Source organism: Abramis brama (assembly GCF_963993115.1).
Source record: "Abramis brama genome assembly, chromosome: 1".
NCBI classification, from domain to species: Eukaryota; Metazoa; Chordata; class Actinopteri; order Cypriniformes; family Leuciscidae; genus Abramis; species Abramis brama.
Window position 1 is genome coordinate 59,823,077 of NC_139963.1, and position 21,595 is coordinate 59,844,671.

General features: G+C 38.9%; 1 protein-coding gene across 1 annotated transcript; it reads left to right on the plus strand.

Annotated features, from left to right (window-relative positions):
• Positions 1–8,806: 8,806 nt before the first annotated feature.
• Positions 8,807–20,110, plus strand: LOC311081851 (uncharacterized protein; the record flags this gene model as incomplete). The annotated part of the gene is made up of 9 exons (XM_084112555.1): positions 8,807–8,810; positions 10,602–10,910; positions 11,008–11,358; positions 11,849–11,938; positions 13,232–13,294; positions 13,891–13,977; positions 14,206–14,234; positions 18,765–18,833; positions 18,974–20,110. The coding sequence occupies 9 exons, from the start codon at positions 8,807–8,809 to the stop codon at positions 19,052–19,054; spliced, it is 1,083 nt and encodes a 360-aa protein (XP_083968681.1). The 3' UTR covers positions 19,055–20,110.
• Positions 20,111–21,595: the final 1,485 nt, after the last annotated feature.

Sequence of the window (21,595 nt, forward strand, 5' to 3'; positions counted from 1 at the left end):
TGGGGGGAAATATGATCTAATCGAAGACTGTAACCGAATGTAGATAAACAAGTCATGTAATGATTGGGCTAACAGTTAAATCAAGACAACACAGCTGTATAATGTTATGGGCTCTCACTGAGCTCTAAAATGCCTCTCCACCTGAAAAAAGTCAGTACTGTATTATAAATAGTATTAGTATAGTATTAATGAAAAAAATAAATAAATAAATAAATCAGACTTACCACGACGTTATCCAGTATCCTCCTGATATAGCGGCAATGACTAATGATAAATATCATTCGTCTGTACTTCTATAAGAAATCATCTCAACAATATAGTGTAGCAGCAAATAAATACAGATATAAACTTAATATCACTAAAATGAAATAGAAAGCTGCGATTACAGACGCTCACATCCACACATAAACACACCACTGACGTCTTCACTTCCAGGTCACGAAGCTGTCAATCAAAAGCTCAGTAACCAATGAGAACACACTGCTACTAGCCCCGCCCCCACAAGAGAAATGTGTCAGAACAGCGAACGAAAACTCAGGGAGCGTTAACGAAAACTTCAGAAGCGTAAACGAAAACTTCAGAAGCGTAAATGAAAACTCTGGAAACGCATTAGTAAGTTTAGATCAGCAATTGAAATATGAGAAATAGTTAGCAAAACATGCAGTGTATTAAAAACGAAGTAAAAAAATTGCCTGCGATTTATTCTTTTTCAGTTTCGGAGATAATTTATTTAGTTTCAATTTATATTTTCATTAGTTTCTTGAAAAGCAACGTTCATTATTATTGGCTCAAGAATAATTCCATACCAAAACACCATTGTCGTGTAAATGAACGTAAAAAGTGTAACGTTGAAAACGGTGTTGTATAAACAGCCCCTAGGAGAGTTAAAATAACAGTGAAGCAGTGTTAAAGTTATAATTAAGATATAATTAAGTTTTTAATTGAGTGATAATTGACAATTATTGAAGACACCTGATGTTAACAAGCAGAATCACCAAAGGAGAAAATCACACCGTTATGGTGATCAGTGTTTGCTTTTAGGGGTGGGGGGAAAAAACGATTATTAGATGCATCGCGATGCGGACGTGGACGATTCTGAATCGATTCACAAATGTCAAAAATCGATTTTCGAAAAAAAAAAAACTTTTTTTTTCTAATAACGTAATATTGACGGAACGCAAAAGACAGACGTGCAGTGTGCGGACAGTCTGTGGCGTGCACATAACAGAGACGCATGATGGCTGAGCACCAAATTCGAACGGTACCTTCTTCGTTAAAAGCTAACGAAGCTAACAAACTATATCTGTCAGTGCAACACTTCTGGAGGTTGTGAATTTGTGGTTTCACAAGCACAAACTTAGTAGCCTAATAAAAGCCTCATGGTGCACACACACACACACACACACACACATATATAGCAACACAATGTGTTAGTGATGTGATGGGGAAAAAAAAGTGTAAATGAAAAAATAAATAAAAAATTGACACATAAAAATTACTCTGAGGACACTTTATTGGGTCACTTAAAAATAACTATATTTCATTATGTTGAAATTGTTTTCTCTGACAAATAATCAGTAGCTACAATAGCTGGGTTTCCATCCAAACGTAGAGTTTAGAAATGTTGCGTTTCCATCACTCGTTTCTGATGCGATACTTCAAAATATGCATAAAAACAGGGTGATGGAAACATAGCTATTGAGAGGAGAAATATATGTTTGTATTGATTTGTGTGGATCTGCTCATTCAAAGCACTTTGTTCAGTGTCAAACATGATACTTCTTTATGGACTTGGTTGGTTTCTGGACGCCACTGTACAGTTCAGCTCACTTTCTGATCCAGAGCTTTTCAAAGTCAACACAGTTTTACACCAGAGATCTTTCTGATCGCTTCTTCAGCTGTATCATAGAGTCAGGACTAAACTCTTGATGAGATCAGAGGAAGTTACCAACCAGAGGAGGAGCTGATGATGTTTAAAGGAAGAGCTGTAACTATATATAATGAAGAGAAAGACAAGACAAACAAACACAAAATGGCTGATAAGTGTGATCTGTGTCTGCTGGGACTGATCATTCTCTCTTCACTTCTCACAGGTAAAGAAATCTGTATTTTCTCTAAAGACATTTAGTGGAATTAGTCTGGAAAGAGTTAATTTGAACGTGCTCATTATGTCATTATGGATTCACGCAAGAATAACGGCAGCCTTAACTACATGTTAGTACATGTTTGATAGTTAATGCATTCATTAACATTTATGGATAAACCAAATCAAACTGCCTCTTTAAGAAGGAATAAGAAGTACCTGCACCTCCGTTCTCTGACTTCTGGAAAAGTCACACAACAACTTAACTGGGCTGAATACTTGTTGTATCTCAAACATATTGAGATTAACAGAGGTTTAGATGATGATGATTTATTGAAAATAATAGTTTGGTTCAATGTCGCCATTATGGTGATCAGTGTTTGCTTTAGTTGGTCAGTTTGACTCTTGATGTTTTAATGTTAGTTTTTCTCTGGCTGCTGGAACTGTGTGTTATGGCAAGAACAGTAAACTCTTCTAAACTGTCATGTGTGTAATTAATTTCATATAATTGATTATAGTAATGTTTCTATAGGATGACATCCAAAAAAATGTGTATAAAAAACACTAAATATTTTTAACTACTGTTTCACTTAGACACACTCAAACCTCAATAATCGCCGTGGAAATCTCAATAACGGTGACGTGCTTCATTCCACAATGCATTCTGGAAGCCACTGATTAGTTTTGTATGATGCACCCAGAATGCATTGCTGCATGAAGCACGTCACCGTTATTGAGAGTCATACGTTGATTCTTGAGGTTTGTGTTTGCCTCGTTGAAGATGTTTAAATCTTATTGTGCACAGTTTTTGTTTTATAATAAATACTCCATATTTTCTGATTAAAACACTGGTGGTAGTGATGGGCAAATGAAGCTTTGGTGAAGCACTGAACCACAGTAACAGCGCCCTAAAGGCACCAGGGTGGCGGTGTCACCGGCTTGTGCCCTCCATCGCTATATTTATATATATATATATATATATATATATATGTATCAGATAAGTAATATTCTCTGTCTTGTCACTTAAAAAAAAATTAAAAAAAAAAAAAAAAAAATATATATATATATATATATATATATATATATAAAAAAAAAACTTTGCCTCACAATAGTTACATACAAGTGATCGCACTCTTACCACGAATACACTGCTGAAGTTTCATCAAGATCAGTTAATGTATGCAGAAGTTATAACACTTCGTTTTTATCTTTTCTCGCCATAAATTCGTTTCCTCGGCACGGCCAAACCGTTCGAGATATCAAAAATCCGTCCGCAATTTAGCATCCTCAATGTCTTGACTTCATACTTCATTAAAAATCACCCCCACCCCTCATACACACAGAGACAGAGCGAGAGAGAGAAAATTCTCCAGAAAAATCCACATTCAAACCAAAATATCTGACTTCCTGTTGGTCAAAGCTAATGAATGTTAGAAAGTTGTCTGGCTTGATGAGAACAATATACAGTGAGGAAAATAAGTATTTGAACACCCTGCTATTTTGCAAGTTCTCCCACTTAGAAATCATGGAGGGGTCTGAAATTGTCATCGTAGGTGCATGTCCACTGTGAGAGACATAATCTAAAAAAAAAAAAATCCAGAAATCACAATGTATGATTTTTTAACTATTTATTTGTATGATACAGCTGCAAATAAGTATTTGAACACCTGAGAAAATCAATGTTAATATTTGGTACAGTAGCCTTTGTTTGCAATTACAGAGGTCAAACGTTTCCTGTAGTTTTTCACCAGGTTTGCACACACTGCAGGAGGGATTTTGGCCCACTCCTCCACACAGATCTTCTCTAGATCAGTCAGGTTTCTGGGCTGTCGCTGAGAAACACAGAGTTTGAGCTCCCTCCAAAGATTCTCTATTGGGTTTAGGTCTGGAGACTGGCTAGGCCACGCCAGAACCTTGATATGCTTCTTACAGAGCCACTCCTTGGTTATCCTGGCTGTGTGCTTCGGGTCATTGTCATGTTGGAAGACCCAGCCTCGACCCATCTTCAATGCTCTAACTGAGGGAAGGAGGTTGTTCCCCAAAATCTCGCAATACATGGCCCCGATCATCCTCTCCTTAATACAGTGCAGTCGCCCTGTCCCATGTGCAGAAAAACACCCCCATGCTTCACAGTAGGGATGGTGTTCTTGGGATGGTACTCATCATTCTTCTTCCTCCAAACACGTTTAGTGGAATTATGACCAAAAAGTTCTATTTTGGTCTCATCTGACCACATGACTTTCTCCCATGACTCCTCTGGATCATCAAAATGGTCATTGGCAAACTTAAGACGGGCCTTGACATGTGCTGGTTTAAGCAGGGGAACCTTCCGTGCCATGCATGATTTCAAACCATGACGTCTTAGTGTATTACCAACAGTAACCTTGGAAACGGTGGTCCCAGCTCTTTTCAGGTCATTGACCAGCTCCTCCCGTGTAGTTCTGGGCTGATTTCTCACCTTTCTTAGGATCATTGAGACCCCACGAGGTGAGATCTTGCAGTCCGAGGGAGATTGACAGTCATGTTTAGCTTCTTACATTTTCTAATGATTGCTCCAACAGTGGACCTTTTTTCACCAAGCTGCTTGGCAATTTCCCCGTAGCCCTTTCCAGCCTTGTGGAGGTGTACAATTTTGTCTCTAGTGTCTTTGGACAGCTCTTTGGTCTTGGCCATGTTAGTAGTTGGATTCTTACTGATTGTATGGGGTGGACAGGTGTCTTTATGCAGCTAACAACCTCAAACAGGTGCATCTAATTTAGGATAATAAATGGAGTGGAGGTGGACATTTTAAAGGCAGATTTCTGGGTTTTTTTTTTAGATTATGTCTCTAACAGTGGACATGCACCTACGATGACAATTTCAGACCCCTCCATGATTTCCAAGTGGGAGAACTTGCAAAATAGCAGGGTGTTCAAATACTTATTTTCCTCACTGTACATACCAAGTTTTGTTGCTGTAGATGAATCTAACCCCCACTTTGGTCAAAAGGTGGCGCTACTGAGCCATTCCACCACGCCCGTTTCTGAAACTTTGCACATGTCTACTGGATAATAAATGTGATGTGTCTGTCGAGTTTCATCCAATTTCAAGCATGCTAAGAGTCTCAAAAGCATCAAAAAAGAATATTAAAGTTTGATGCGTTGCCATGGCAACAGTATCTAAGATATCAATAATCCTTTCACAGGTCTACATCTGCCGTGTGTCTACATTATACACATAAAGTTTAAAGCAAATTGGGTAAAAATAAGAGAGAGATTTCAAAGCATTTTGAAAGTGACAAACTTCCTGCTGCCAGTTGGTGGCGCTATAACTTTGACTCACAATAGTCACATCCATGTGATCACATCCGGTGTGCGACCCGCTTGTTCAGCCCGATGAGGTCTATATGTGTACTGAGTTTCATATTATTACAAGCATGTTTGATTTATGGACCAAGTTTTCGGACACCATTCCAGGGGGCACTGTCGAGCCCCCCTGCCACGCCCAGGTACCAGCTTCAGTCCGGCCCTGATGGCCGAAGGTTCTGACGTGCGTGTAAAAAATTTTGAGCATGTTAAGGGTCCCAAAAGTGGCAAAAAGGTAGAAAAAAAAATAAAAAAAAATAAAATCCTTCCGGAAACAATAGGGCTTGGGCCCTTTCAGGGCTTGGGCCCTAATTATCTACAGAAAACATTACAAGAACATAACAACATTGATAGAACGACAACATTTCTATCTGGGATGAGCTCATATTGTGGCCACAGAGAGTGCGCTGTGAGTTACACTTTTAGAGTTACACTTTTAGCTCACTGTGACTCACACTGATGACGTTGTGACCACATGGTGAGATCACTGTGAGATTAAAGAGTTGCTGGGCAAGTAAAGTCATGACAAAATAATGCATTAACAAATAATTTTATAAAATATGATTAAATATGCACTAGGAAAATATTTGTATTCCTTTACACCACCAGTAAAAAAAAAAAAAAAAAAATTCTTATGTATTTACATCATTAAACATATAGACTCAAAATAAAGCCCAAACATACCTGTAAAGACACACACGGGGTACATTTACAATCAAATATGCCACGTACACAAGTTAATTGAAGCATATACAATTAATAAACAAAACAATACAGTTAATTACTGTACATAACTTCCTGTAAAATTCCCAATTTAAAACTCATGCAAACATGACTATAAATATCAATTCAGTTTACCAAAGCAGTCAACATATATTAGATTAAAATGGCAGCATTACCGTAAAACAACACAACTAACACGCCGAGAGCACCTATTCATGACAAATATTTAGAACGGTGCAAGATTATTTTGCCATTAATTGAATAGATCTATACTCTAATTAAACATGGAAAATATAGGCTACTAATAACTACCACTAATAAACTGAATTTGATCTAAACCGTTTTCTGATTTTAATTATTCATAAATATTTAATCATAACTCATAACTGGAACTACAGTATGTAGGTTTGTTTTCTAGCTAAAACAAAACAAAAAAAAAACACTATTTTCAGTGTTTACAGAACACTAGACATACACAATACCAAATAAATCAATAATTTGACACAAAATATTGATTTAAAAAGGAGTTTATTGATTTAAAAACAATTGTATTGCTTCCGCTAAAGAAAATAGTCCGTTCTGTCTCTACGGTTAGAATCCTGCGTCCATAGCAACGCTCTGTTTTTCATTGGCAACGGTGTGTTATACTCTATGGTTATACTTCGCAGCGGTCTGTTATCAAGAAATACATTAGAATTCAACCAAGCCATGTAATATATATTTATATATATATATATTATTATTTTATTTAAAAAAAAAAAAAATTACCAGAGCTTGTTCAGTGATTTGTTTAGTCAATCTGTTACTAATAATCTTCAATAATATATATTTTACGCCTACCGCTGGAAAACATTATCATCACACATCAGGACTGAGAAACTTCACATGACAGTGTCAGAAACTGACAAACAGATCAAATGCAGCTATGGTTTAATTTAATTTAATTTAATTTAATTTAATTTAATTTAATTTAATTTAATTTAATTTAATTTAATTTAATTTAATTTAATTTAATTTAATTTAATTTAATTTAATTTAATTTAATTTAATTTAATTTAATTAGTTGTTGTATGCAATTTTTCAGTTTTACTTGTAGATTTTCTGATATTCATTGTGTAGCATAAAATTACAAATATAACAAATGATATAGGCCTATAGCTAAATATAATTAGAAATAACTGTAATTAAATATAACTAAAGATTTTGAGGATAAACGTTAAATAATATAAGTACAATATAAGAACAAGTGAGCAAAAAAAAGCATTTGTAAAATTCACAAATATATTGCATAGACAATTCTCATTATTACATTTCTGTACTAAGTGTTAATGTTTATAACATAAGTAAGGAACAAACGTAAAAAAAGCATGTATTTACAGTATATCCTTAACATTTTGTATAAGATATTGGTAAACAGTTAGATAGTTTAAATCTGCCAAATGCTACAAGAACAACATACACATTTCTTCTAAATTACAAAAGACGCATTTTGTCTCCATGTCTTTAAAAATATTGAGCTCTTCTCACTGGATAAATCAAATGAATGGCCTTATATGTAACTTCTTTAACTTTATTTGAAATTGATTTTGTTCTACAATAGGATAATGTTGAGTTGTGCTGTGGATTAAATGTAGCCTTTATTCCCAAACGAACACATTTAAAACCAGTAAGCATTTGTGTAGGCCTGATTGAGCTCATGGTTAATGAGAGATCATTAAAAGGAACATTATTATCAAAACTGAAAGGTTGTGACGCTTAGTGTATACAGCTCTTGCATTAGATGTCCCACAATCTGTCAAAAATAAAAGAGGTGGATACTATTTTGTTCAACTTAAAATATCTTCACTATAGTTGCTCTCGGCGTGTTAGTTGTGTTGCTACGGTAATGCTGGCATTTTACTCTAATATTATGTTGACTGCTGAGTCTGTGTGTAATGATGTCAATAAATAATAAAATAACTACAAATAACCTTTATCTTTTATCTTTTGTTTGTTTTGTTGTACTGGTGGTGTAAAGGAATACAAATATATATTCTCCTTGTGCATGTTTAATCATATTTTATTAAATGATTTGTTAATGCATTATTTTGTCATGACTTTTACTTGAGAGGGCCCTAATCATGATCAAATTCACTGTTAACTACTTCCCAAACTCAGCTCATGATTGATCATAAACTTACTATCAAACACACAACGAGTGTTCAGCTCAGTGAAGTGATGTTGTGTGGTCAGAGAACAGAAGTACAGTATCATCACGACTGTGTCTGGATGGAGAGTGAACTACTGATCCCAGCAAACCTTCCCTGAGTTTTGCTCCTTCCTTTGGGAACTGTTCCACAAATATTCTTTGTGGGTTTTGAATTGTTTGTTTATGACAAAGCTGAAATCAAAAGTTCAAGATATGATGATATTACATTATTTAAATTTGTTTCAAAGTCAGGGTATTTCTTATTCCTTCTTAAAGAGGCGTTTGATTTGGTTTATGCATAAATGTTAATTAATGCATTAACTATCAAACACCGGAAAAAGACTATGAGTTAAATCTTCTGCTTGTTATGCTGGTGTGGTTTATGTTTTTTTCATTTTTTTTAAATTAATATATCATAATGATCACTGAGATATACTGTCCCAGCCAACACAGCCATGTGGGGCCCAAATGGGTTTGACCTGGGCTATCTAACTGGGACCCAGCCCGTTTTGTCCTCGGTTTCCATGTAGGCCCCACATGGGTTTGCCCAGATGAAATGAACACTGCTCAGTGTGCACAGTACAGGCTGTTTAATGTAACACTGAATCAGTGTTGGAGGTAATGAGATAATTAAGTGATTGAATAATGATTGTGCATTAATGATGAACACCTGCTGTTAACAAGCATAATCACTGAAGGAAAGAAAAACACAAGAACTACTTCCAGCCACTGCCTTGGATGAAATCAACTGAAGATAAAATACATTAAATCTCTCAAGATCTCATTAAACAACTCCACAAACAGCATTACCAGCTTCACTTATTACTAAGCAGACTGACTTTATTTATGTCAGACGTCTTCAGAAATTCTTATTGAGAATTAACAGAGGTTTAGATGTTGATTACTTATTTGAAAGTAATAGTTTGATTTGATGTTACCATTGTGGCGATCAGTGTGTGCTTTAGTCAGGCTCTTGACTTTTTAACATTAGTTTTTCTCTGGCAGCTGTGTCTGTTTGTTATGGTGAGAACAGCAAGAGAAAATGTAATCAGATGCTGTAAGCCGATTGATGATAAGAATATAGTCATCGTCATGTAGTGGCTTAACTCACTGATATTTTGTGTAAGGTTTGTACGGGTAGTATGTCATTCATTTTGTTTTATTGTTGTGATTCTACAGCAAGAGATCCAGCACAGTTTATTCAGAACATCAAATTATTTTTAAAACCCCATTTACACATGTTGGACTACTGAAAGTTGTATTCGCAAACAGACATCAAGAATCAGCATATGAATCTCAACAATGGTGACATGCTTCATGGTGCAATGCATTCTGGGTGCATCATACGAAACTTATCCATAGCTCCCAGAATGCATTGCACCATGAAGCATGTCACCATTGTTGAGATTCATATGCTGATTCTTGATGTCTGTGTGTGAGCAAGATTAGGAGGAGTCTAAAATATGTAAGTGGTGTTAAAAATCATTTGACGTTCTGATTAAATTCTATTATTCTCTTGCTGTAGAATCACAACAATAAAACAAAATGAATATCATACTACCCGTATGAACCTCACACATAATCAATGAGCTAAGCCACTACATGATGATTATATTCTTATCATCAATCAGCATACAACATCTGATTACATTTTCTCTTGCTGTTCTTGCCATAACAAACAGACACAGCTGCCAGAGAAAAACTAATGTTAAAAAGTCAAGATCCTGACTAAAGCACTCACTGATCGCCACAATGGTAACATCAAATCAAACTATTACTTTCAAATAAGTAATCAACATCTAAACCTCTGTTAATTCTCAATAAGAATTTCTGAAGACGTCTGACATAAATAAAGTCAGTCTGCTTAGTAATAAGTGAAGCTGGTAATGCTGTTTGTGGAGTTGTTTAATGAGATCTTGAGAGATTTAATGTATTTTATCTTCAGTTGATTTCATCCAAGGCAGTGGCTGGAAGTAGTTCTTGTGTTTCTCTTTCCTTCAGTGATTCTGCTTGTTAACAGCAGGTGTTCATCATTAATGCACTATCATTATTCAATCACTTAATTATCTCATTACCTCCAACACTGATTCAGTGTTACATTTAACAGCCTGTACTGTGCACACTAAGCAGTGTTCATTTCATCTGGGCAAACCCATGTGGGGCCTACATGGAAACCGAGGACAAAACTGGCTGGGTCCCAGTTAGATAGCCCAGGTCAAACCCATTTGGGCCCCACATGGCTGTGTTGGCTGGGGTGTTTCAGGAACCAGTGGAGTGGATCATGTGTTCATCAGTTCTGGTGAAAATGTGCGTCTGTCCTGTAATAATGCTCTTTCTGACTGCAAATCTAAAACTACATGGATCTACAGCAGAGATCCAGCAGGAGTTGAACTGATTAAATTAGGGATAAAGAGGAAAGACACAGAGAGACATGAGAGACTGAGTCTGGAGTCTGACTGCTCTCTGAACATCAAGAACGTCACAGAAGAAGATTATGGATTATACACCTGCAGACAATATGTGGATCACCAACCAGAAACTGATGCACGTGTTTATCTGCATGTTCTTCATGGCAAGTTTATGATTATGTGCTCAATTTAAAAAGGGCAGATTCTCCCTTTAAACTCAGATGATGATTGAAGAGTCTGTGATTTGTGATTTGTGTTCAGTTTCAGTGTCGTCATCATCATCATCATCATCATCTTCATCTTCATCCTCACAGACTGAGATCAGTCCAGGCCGCTCTGTGACTCTCTCCTGTCAGTTGTATTCAGATACTGGATCTCCCTGTGTTTATTTGGTTCGTTCTGAGGGAGTTGAGCTGTTGTGGGTGAATCAGACTGGTGTTGATCTGAAGACAGACTCCAGATATCAGATATTATCATCATCAGATCAATATCACTGTAACATCACTTTGACTACAACACTCCTGAATGAAGATAACAACAGAGAGTGGAGATGTCAGCTTACTCACAGAAATCAACTCAAGACCTCAGTCAGATACACTGTCAAGTATTCAGGTGAGAAAACACTCTTTTCTGACAGATTTGTGAAAACTTTCACACACTGACTCTACTCTTTCTGATGGCTTCATACGTTTGGCAATTGTAAAATATTAGTGGTCAAAGTCATAAACTGCATAAAAATCCTTATAATTCCCAATATTGACCTCCTATGGGTCATACTAGGCTAAAATAGACTCTTCTGATTATGCAATATTTCATGTATGACCCATGAGGGAGGTCAATATTGGGAATTATAAGGATTTTTATGCAGTTTGAGGAATTCTAAGGCTTAATAATGTCATTGATTCAGGAAAGCTGAAGGTTTATGGGAAGCAGCTCACTGTGTTTCACTCTCATATAAACCAGGAATAAATGATACAGTAACATCTCTCTTCTCAACTACTGCCACTGTAAGCTGTGATGATTGAACACAAACTGCATGTCATGATCAATATGAAAATATGATGTTAATGTCCTGATGCGTCTGAACATTCATCTTCTGCAGCTCCAGTCGCTTCAACAACACTGACTCCAGTCAGAAGCTCAATCTCTGAGAAGACATCAAGCCGAACTACAGCAGCAGCTTCTACACAAGGTTCATGATCACATGATCACTGTCACACATCATCAGTCTCTCGCTTCAGTGGTTTGCACTGGCTCTCACAGACTGCTTTATCATCACACATGTCATCATCAAAAAAAAGCTCTTTAGTCAGATTTGTCAGTGAGTTTTGATACATATGACCGGTCTTGTACAGTCTGTTGTCTGATGCAAAATAATCATAATATACAGCTAGTGTAACTCACGCCACTGCTATGATAAATTAATAAAATCATAGTGAGGATTTATTAAACACAACTCATCCTTTTAGTTAATGTGAGCAGCTTCCAGCACCATAAATGCCGCATGGCGCAAGTCTAAAGCGTGCGGCGTAAGTCCAAAACCACTTTTGCTAGTTTAACGACGGGAAAAATGATCTGTGCCCAGCGCATGATCTAAAAGTGTTGTCCTTATTCTTTTAATGAATAATGAGTGTGTTTTGGGTGTAACGTGAAATAAACCAATCAGAGTCTCCTCTCCCATTCCCTTGGAATGTTGTGCTCTTGCCATCGCAGATTCGCTATTAACATGACGGAATTTGCAAGCGGAAAAACTGAACACTTCTCTAACAAGAAAACGGATCTGCTCGTGAGTGAGTTTAAAGTCGTGTGTGTGTGTGTGTGTGTGTGTGTGTGTGTGTGTGTGTGTTTGTGGTTAAAGGGACAATCTACGGGACAAGCCGGATTCACCATATCTTTATGTACACAATAATAATCTTTTACATTGTAATCCTTTTATTTTTAATATTTGGCATGTTTGTGTGCTGCTGTGTGTCCCTGTGTGTTTAATAAGCAGTGTGTGTGTAGTAAGCAGAGTGTGTGTAATAAGCAGAGTGTGTGTAATAAGCAGTGTGTGTGTAATAAGTGTACGTGCGTTGTGGACCCTCTTTAAATAACAAAAAAAAAATATTGCGCCATTGACTTTAGACCAGGTTTCAGTTGGTCAATGGCTCAGTCTAATTCAGTTCCTCAAAATAGCAACGCACCAACAATGCGCCTGAACACACACCTCGTGCTCGTTCGTACAGACCAACAGCCCATGGCCGCACAGATGGGCACAAATGTATTTGCTATTTAAACAAAGTGTCACAGAACGTGAAAATGAAAACTGTGGGGCTGAAACTAGCAAAAACACACTTGCGTCGCGCCTGGCGCTGTATTGTGCGGGTGTATGAATGGACCCATAGTGAGGATTTATTAAACATATAGCAGTTTGTAAAATAAATGCCTTGATATTGTGTTCATGCATTAAAATATGACATTTCTGTTTCCATTTTGTTTTTAATAGTTGTAACATCAACTACAGTAACATCACTTACTCCACATACCACAGCAAACTCTCTGAATCCAGGTGTGTGTGAACATCATCCTCATTTGACCGACTCGTTGTTCGAGCAGCTGATCACAGATTTTGACTCAAGCCAGGTTTAATTTGTAATCTACATCATTTTTACATTTACATTTATGCATTTGGCAGACGCTTTTATCCAAAGCGACTTACATTGCATTCAAGGTACACATTTTACATTTTGTTAGTTCTTGCTTTCCCTGGGAATCGAACCCATGACCTTGGCGTTGTTAGCACCAACGCTCTACTGTTTGAGCTACAGGAAAGCCTAAATAGTGATTCTATTACAACCCATAAACATGAAAACTAATACCGTAATGTAAAAAGTAACTGTCATTAAATGTCAGACACATCATTCTCATCCAGACAATCCTAAACAATCATGTCACATTCATTTAGTGAACATATGAGGTAGAGTCTGTTAGTGTACAGATGGCTTTCAATGCATATCAATTTCTATATAATCATCATCACAAGCATCAATTTACATGATAAATAAGGATAATTATGCTATTGAATGTGCCATTTTTATGTATTTGGTTAAACACAGTAATATAGTCCTGCTGAATGTGTCTCTCTATACTCTCTCTCTCTCTCAGGGATTGTGGCTGTGATTGTTGTTGCCGCTTCATTCGCTCTTCTCCTTCTGGCTCTTATTCTCTGGGTGATTTGTAAAAAAAGAGCGGGTGAGTTTTTCATATTTTGTAACAACAGACAAAAACATCTGATAAAACAAATGTAATTTAGACAAATTTATTTATCTAAAAGTGAAGAGAAATCAATGAGTTAACAAAAATAATGTTTCTATTCTACAGCACTAGATTCTTCTAGACTCTTTTAAAAACTGATTGTCATCTGCATTAGAGACTGTGTGTGTGTTTGATCATAAACTTTCCCGTGACATTATGTTTCAGGCAACAGAAGAGGGACTGGTGACTCTGTGGTAAGTATTGCAGGTTGATCCATGAGTTATTAATGTTCATAAGGACTGATTTTTGATTTTTTTTGAAGGCAGCACAGATCTATCCTTCACTGCCTTTGATATCCCACAATCCTGTGCTTTCCATTCTATGACAGTTGAGCTAGAAAAATAAAGATGGCGTCTGAAAGTTGCGGCTATTCATCAGTTTGTGTAAATGTAAAAAAAAAATTATCAATGTTTTCCACTTATGATGCCATTTCTGGTGAGAAATTACTATTGGTGTCATTAAATATTCACTTAGTTCCCTTTCAGTCGAGAACGTCAGATGTAGTCGACTGAATGGGGATCACGCTTAGGGAGCCTGTCTTCTTCGTACTACTATTTAATCAAGCCAATTCAACATTGGTGTGCGTGATTACACGCTCCGCCCCGCAGCGCGGGTATAAACACGGAAGTGGACGCACGCACCAGTTGCCTTTCGCTTCAGAGCTGATCAGATGTCCCTGAAGAGTACTATTGTTTACGCAACAAGCGAGTGTGTCGGTGTTCTTGCGGGAAGACCTCCCAGTGTTGGTGTTTCTACAGCGCTAGTGCAGTGGTGATCGCGAGCTTCTCAAGCTCTCAACTGCTGTTTTAACAGCATGAAATTCTATTTCAAATTCACAAAAGCAGCTTTTGTGGACAGTTCATGTTCCCATTGCGGGAATATGACTGTCGAGGTGTTGAGGTCGAGACACACCTTCGTCCACGAAGCGCAAGTCCCCATTACCACGCCCCGCCTTTGGGACCCGCGCGGGCTGGGTGATAGGAGGATAGTGTTGGATGTCTCGCCCAGTAACCATTCACTGTGGGCTCCTCACTCCTCCCTTCCACCGCAGCCGGTGGAGTCCCCCGTGGAGCATGCTGGTCCATCAGTAATGGGTGGACCGGTCGTTTCACCCGGGGCTCCCCCAGAGGACAGGACTCCGATTGCAGCATCAGAGGATGAGCTCCGGCTAACTGTCAGCTATGCTGAATTGGGCCGCCGAGACTGTCGGGCTCGAGTGGAACCTTCCACCGTGTCCCGCTCAGTCTCAGTTGGATGATTGGTATCCCGGGGCGGGCCGTGCTGGTTCTTAGCCCGCCGCCCCAGTGCCCTTCTTTCCCGAAGTGCATGGAGAGCTTACTAGGTCGGCTTTTACTGCCGAAAACTGCCTGAGTGGTTCTTCCCCCTCGCTACCCTTGAGGGAGGAGCGGTGAAGGGTTATGAGGCTATCCCTCCAGTGGAGCGGTCTGTTGCGACACACCTGTGCCATCGTTGGCTCAGCCTGGTTGAGATGGCGGATGCGGACAAGGTTCGGTTCCTGGACTCCCCAATTTCTGCTCGTCACCGAGGGCGTCCCCTGCCGCAGCCTCCGGTTCCGCAGGGCCCCCGCAGCAGCCTCCACCCAGGCCCCAGCGTAGAGCCAACAGCAGGCAGGCCGCCCGGTCTGTCTCAGGCACTGCCAAGCCTGGGGGCAAGTGTCAGATGTAGCGTCCCTGAGACAGGCCACCCAGGGATGGGGGGACGAGCTCTTAAGATGGTTACTGTTCCGCCACTGGCTCCCCGGAGTCCAGTGGTACCCGAATTGTTAAGAGAGCAAATTCATCCGCCCGCTTGCACGTACTGTGCTAGGTCAGGAGTAGAGCAGGTCTTGATAGTTGCCCCTTATTGGCCCAACCAGATCTAGTTCCCCTCGACAGCCCTTCCTGACTTTCCCCTGAATACATTCTCAGGGACGGGGTATGATGGCACCCGCGATCAGACCCCTGGAGAGATTCCAGGTCGGTCCTAAAAATGGACGTGGAGGTTCAGGTGGCTACCGCAGGATTATGTGGTAGTCACCATCACTTCTGCGAGAGGAAGTGTTGCTTACGCCAAATAGAAGTGGAACCTGTTCGTTGAGTGAGTCTTCTCTCCGTGAGGAGATCCTGAAAGCGTTCGGTAATTTCAGTGCTCTCTTTCCTGCAAGATGGGTTGGAGTGAGGGCTGTGTCCTCCACCCTCAAAATGATGTTGCCTCTATTTGTTCTTTGACGCACATCATGATGCAATAGCATGGGAAGCACATCCTGATCGTCAGGTTCCTGAGGGAGCAAGAAAAGCCTTTCACCCCTCTTTATCTTCTTGGGCCTTATCTCTGGTGCTACTGCAGAGACCGCACCTGAGCCACTACAGGCAGTGAGTTAAAAATTCAGTTTTTAACCCTCTGGGGACCACAAACGCGCCCGCGCGTTTTGCTCGTTTTTTTTTTTTTAGCAATGAAAATAAACACTAAATGCTCTGTTAATTTTGATCTTTCATTTTCGTGTAATACATCAATCGATCCTGTTCAGTTTCTATTTTTTTTCTGTATACTCACAATAAAAATAAAGTGTTTTGCTTTTTGACAAATAAAGAAAAATTAACATGATGCGATTTCTGCCTTCTCTCTGTCAGTAAACTCCCATTTGAAACGCGTTCGAAAATGATCTATAACTCCGCGAAAATTCAGTCAAACAGGCAAACAGACCCACGGGCATAAAGCTTGAGATCGCATCTTTTAAATGAAGTCATTTATATAAAAAACAAATATTCTCAGCTTCTGTAATCTGTATAAAAAGAGAGCGACTCCTGTCGAGCTCATTAGGAGCTCATTCACAGTAATGTGACCACTCCCCGGAGAGCGCGTGCTATTCAAACGCAAATTCTGAGAACTATTTCAGAGCTGTGAAACGCCCACATCAGCTGTAAACAAAGCGCGTCGCGACTCCTCGCGAGTGAGACATTATAGCCTTAAATGCGAGTGAGACATTATAGCCTTAAATCTTAAATGGTCAATATAAGTCTTCTTCTAAATACATCTTTTGTCCTTGCATTGTGGCTCAGTCAGTTTCACACCTGAGTGAATGGCTCATCATTATGCAGAGTGGGTGGGACATTCATAATCTAAGGTGTAAACTACTCCTCCCCCTCGCATATTGGCTTTCCAAGCAAAACCTGTTTTACACCATTTAAATCAATGTATTTTTTTTTGTGAACGATAAAGCAAGACTATTTTTACATCATTTTGAAGCTAGAACTCAAAGGGACAACATCCATTAGTCAAAAGTCTTGTGGACACATATTTAATATGTGTTTTGTGGTCTTAATTCAGCAACTTTCATTTTAATTTTTTCCAATAACCACGCATAAACATTATTCTCTTAAAAATACAAACATCTACATACACGTTGCTCGCATATTATGGTAGCCCTGTTTGTGCTATATAGAGTGAATTTACACCTTTGCCATTAACATGTTTATAAATAACTGAAAAAAGCACAAATGTCAAGGCATGTCAGAACATCTCAAGGACCCCAAAAACAGCTTGGTCCCCAGAGGGTTAAAGAAACAGTTCTCCTGCTCGCATTGTCTCTACTAGATGGTAGGGACTTGCTCGCTTTCGGTCAACAAGTTGTGCCTGGAATTCGGGCCGGCTAACTCTCACTACCTGAGACCCCGGCCTGGATATGTGCCCAAGGTTCCTACCTCTCCCTAAAGGTGGGAGCAGGTGGTGAGCCTGCAAGTGCTGCCCCGGAGGAGGCAGACCAAGCCCTGGCTTTATCTGTCCGTCCACTTCATTGCGGTTATACGTGCACAGAACTCAAGCCTTATGACCTCAGACCAGCTATTGTCTGTTAAGGAAATCAGCAGAAAGGGAAGGCATACGCAACCAGGACGTTTTCACCAAATCTTGCTTTATTTTGCTGTAGATCATTAAACCGTTAAGAAGTCAGTCTGAAATCAGTTTCGTGAGGACCTGTGTGCGCAAACGCTTCCTGCAAAGTCATTGTCTGATAGGCAACAAGTCACTTCCTATGTTTTCGGATGCAGCCATTGTGTTTTCTTTCCCTCATGTTTTGCCAGTTCATTGTAATTGAGGGGCTGTTTACACGACACTGTTTTCAACCAAAAACGTAAAACTTTTTATGCGTTTTGCCCATTCATTTACACGACAACGGCGTTTTGGGTGCCTGAAAGCGCAAAGTTTTGAAAACGGTCTTCGTGTAATCAACAAAAATGTGAAGACGATGAGGTCATTGCACATGTGTATTACGTGTTCAGTCTATAGTGTTTCATCGCCATCTAGTGGCCTGGCAGCAGAATACTGCATTTTTAGTTGTTTTCGCAGATCTGTGTGAAAGGGGATCGTTTTGACAACGGTGTCGTCTGTATGCGGAAAACTCAAAGGAAACACTTTTCCGTTTTAAGCATATCGTTTTCGTGTAAACGTACCCTGAGTGTGTTGTGCTACCTGTTACTAATTGCCCATTGTTCTAGTTGTGGATTTCATCATGTGTTGTTCCTGTTGTGTAAGTCAAGTCAAACATCCTTTCATGTTACAATAGGAAATGTCATCATAACGTCATGTCTGTATAATAGATTTTCACAAAACATTTATGTGAAATTGCCAGGACACACGTTTTACACATATATTACCTTAACATTTACAGAACCTGAGGAAAATATTATTGATGGATGGCATTTTTCCATATTTCCATTGATGTTTAGGAGCAGACAGATGATGTGACTTATACTGAAGTCACTGCATACAGTAAAAAACGAAGCAAAAAGAACAAGGTGAGCAAACACTTCCTTGATTTTGTCCAGCTTCTCTCCACATGATAGTTTTTTTTTTCTTATATGCAGTTCTTCATGAACTGAGCTCAAACAACATGCTGTAATAATTGTGGGTTGAAACAACTGTGATGTTCATTCAGGTTCGCTGTGATGATAAAGTGACTTATGCTTCCATCAGAGGAGCAAAAGCTGGAGCTCAGGAGAACTGCAGTCAACTTTAAGAGCAAATCAGTCAAATAATTATACAAAACCCACATGAGCAGAGGAATATCAGTCTAATATAACTCAATCCTAATGGGTTCATTCATTGTTAATACGTTCAATATCTTTTACATGTAAACAAACAAATTGTAATGAATTTTTGTCTTTTGTCCTCTTTGTGTTCTGGCTTTGAGTTCTAGCGCTTCCAGAACTGTTTTAATAACCTTTGGTCTAGTTTTAATTTAACAATGTGGAACTAGTGTGACTACGTATTTTCAGTAGTATTTTCAGAGTAGTGAACTCACTGTTGAGGTTTGGTGTTTCTGCTGAGTGTGAGAACTCTGTTAGTTTAACCACACATGTTTTTAGAGAAACACATGTGGTTAATGAAGAAAGAAAGAAGAGGAACTGACATCTTAACCCACACAGAACTGGTCATCTCTGAAACCAGTTTGAACTGAACCTGGTAAAACAAAAATAACTTATTTAATGGATAAATACAAGTATTTGTCTGGTACCTTTTATTTGATGCTGAATAATATAAAAACATTTTAAAATGTACTTATTATTCAGTCCCATAAGTACATAAAAACAGTTATTTGTACATAATCACATTAATAACCTTATTAATATTGCAAGAGTAAATTAACTTCCATAAATTGCAGATCCTTTATGTATTCCTTAACATGTTTTCAGATGAGAAGTTTATTTATGTATAATCTTATTACTCTTTTAATTCTTTCTATAACTGTATCCACTGTATGTCTGACTGATTGCACTGTATTCCTCCTTTTGATTCTAAACTGAACTCAAATGGCGCTGAGAATTGGGTAAGAGTTCATAAACAAAATAAACCACTGAATTGGGGAACTTGAGAGATGAAACCCTGGCCTGGGTCTGTGGTTTAGTAGTTAGTTTGAGTTTGATGTGTCAGTTAAACTCGAGGTTCTGTGGGTGCGGACTGGACCGACTCCATTCCTAGAGCTTCCCAACAAATGGGTTTTCGGGGTTTGGACTGATGGGGCAGTGAACCCGAGGTTCCCCCGTGAGTCAGTCCTAGAGCTCCTCCTGTCCGAGTTTAGGGAAAAATCGGGTCCATCGGAGACGTCCAATAGATTTCTTACGTGAAAGAAGACCTCAGACACAGTGTCACACAATGGGAAAATCTCACAGTAAAACTGGGAGTTGTGAAAAATAAGATACACCGGTGTTTTGCCAGATGAGAAGTTTATCAATGTATCATCTTTTTACTCTTTTAATTCATTTTCTAACTGTATCATATATATCTTTTAATTAGGGGTTCAAGCATGAAATGCTGAAACCCTATTGTAATTGTAAGGATTCGTAAAACGTAAGGCCTAGAGACGTGAAACCTGGCCAAACCGTAAGGCCTAGAGACGTGAAAACTGGCCAGATGGTAGGCCTCAATTTGGGGACAACCTATCAGAGTATGACCCCGATTGGCCCATAGGTGGCGCTACAGCAACCCAAAGTACAAAATCGCTCATAACTCTTAGGCCGTTTGACCTAGACTCAAGTGCCTTACACCACCGTGATCCCTGGCTCAAGGCGGACAAAATGGCCGGTAAAATTTTCCGCTATGTCGCATTTTGTCCAAAACCTACTTTTGTGAACTAGTCCCTGGTTTTTGGCCCGATCGGAACCACACCAGTCTAGGACAATTCTCTGGACTCTCTAGATCAATAATTATCGAAAAAAAGTTGAACTTTTGCATTTGGGTGGCTGTAACAGGGTCATTTAGGCTGCATTTACACTGCAGGTCTTGATGCCCAATTCCGATTTGCTGACTATATCCGATTTTTTTGACGACCCGCTTACATCATCTTTTAAAAGTGACCTGTATCCGATATTTGCATTTACACTATACACTGCCAAAACAACCAAATGTAGACGTTCTGACCCGGAAAATGAAGTAAAACAGCTCGATATGCAATGGATGCAGAAGCAGACAAAATTATTATAGTGATGCACGGATCGCGGTCATATATCCGCGGGGGCTCTGCGGATAATCCGGATCGGGAGGGTCAAGCAGGCTAATAAAAATAACATTCTGATTAATTTCGGGTGGGTCGCGGGTAGATAGATAAATCATTATTAACGAAAATATTACATTCTCTAAAATATGAGCATAAAAGTTTCAAGGGAGTAAAGCCTTGAGTAAAGTTTATGCCATTACGAAAATGACATTCTGTCAAATAAATTTTGTTTTAAAGAAATGTTCATTTAAAAGCAGCGCTCATTCATTGTATAGATGCGCGCATCAACCGTCGCCACGTCCGCTGTTGAAGGTGATGATCATCCATTTATCCTCACGCGTAACAACACATAAGAACTAGAATAATAACTTTGACCATCGGGTGCGGATACTTAAATCAAAGAAAATTATTGGTGCGGGTGGATGATTTGTTTTTGGCTGCGGATTCGGGTGACGTTGGAGCTCATCCGCGCATCTCTAATTATGCAGTGTTTTGCTTTCCGCACTAGTTTCAAAGGTCAGCAAAACATTGCTCTTGTAAGGCGGAGAAAAAAAAAATACTCCG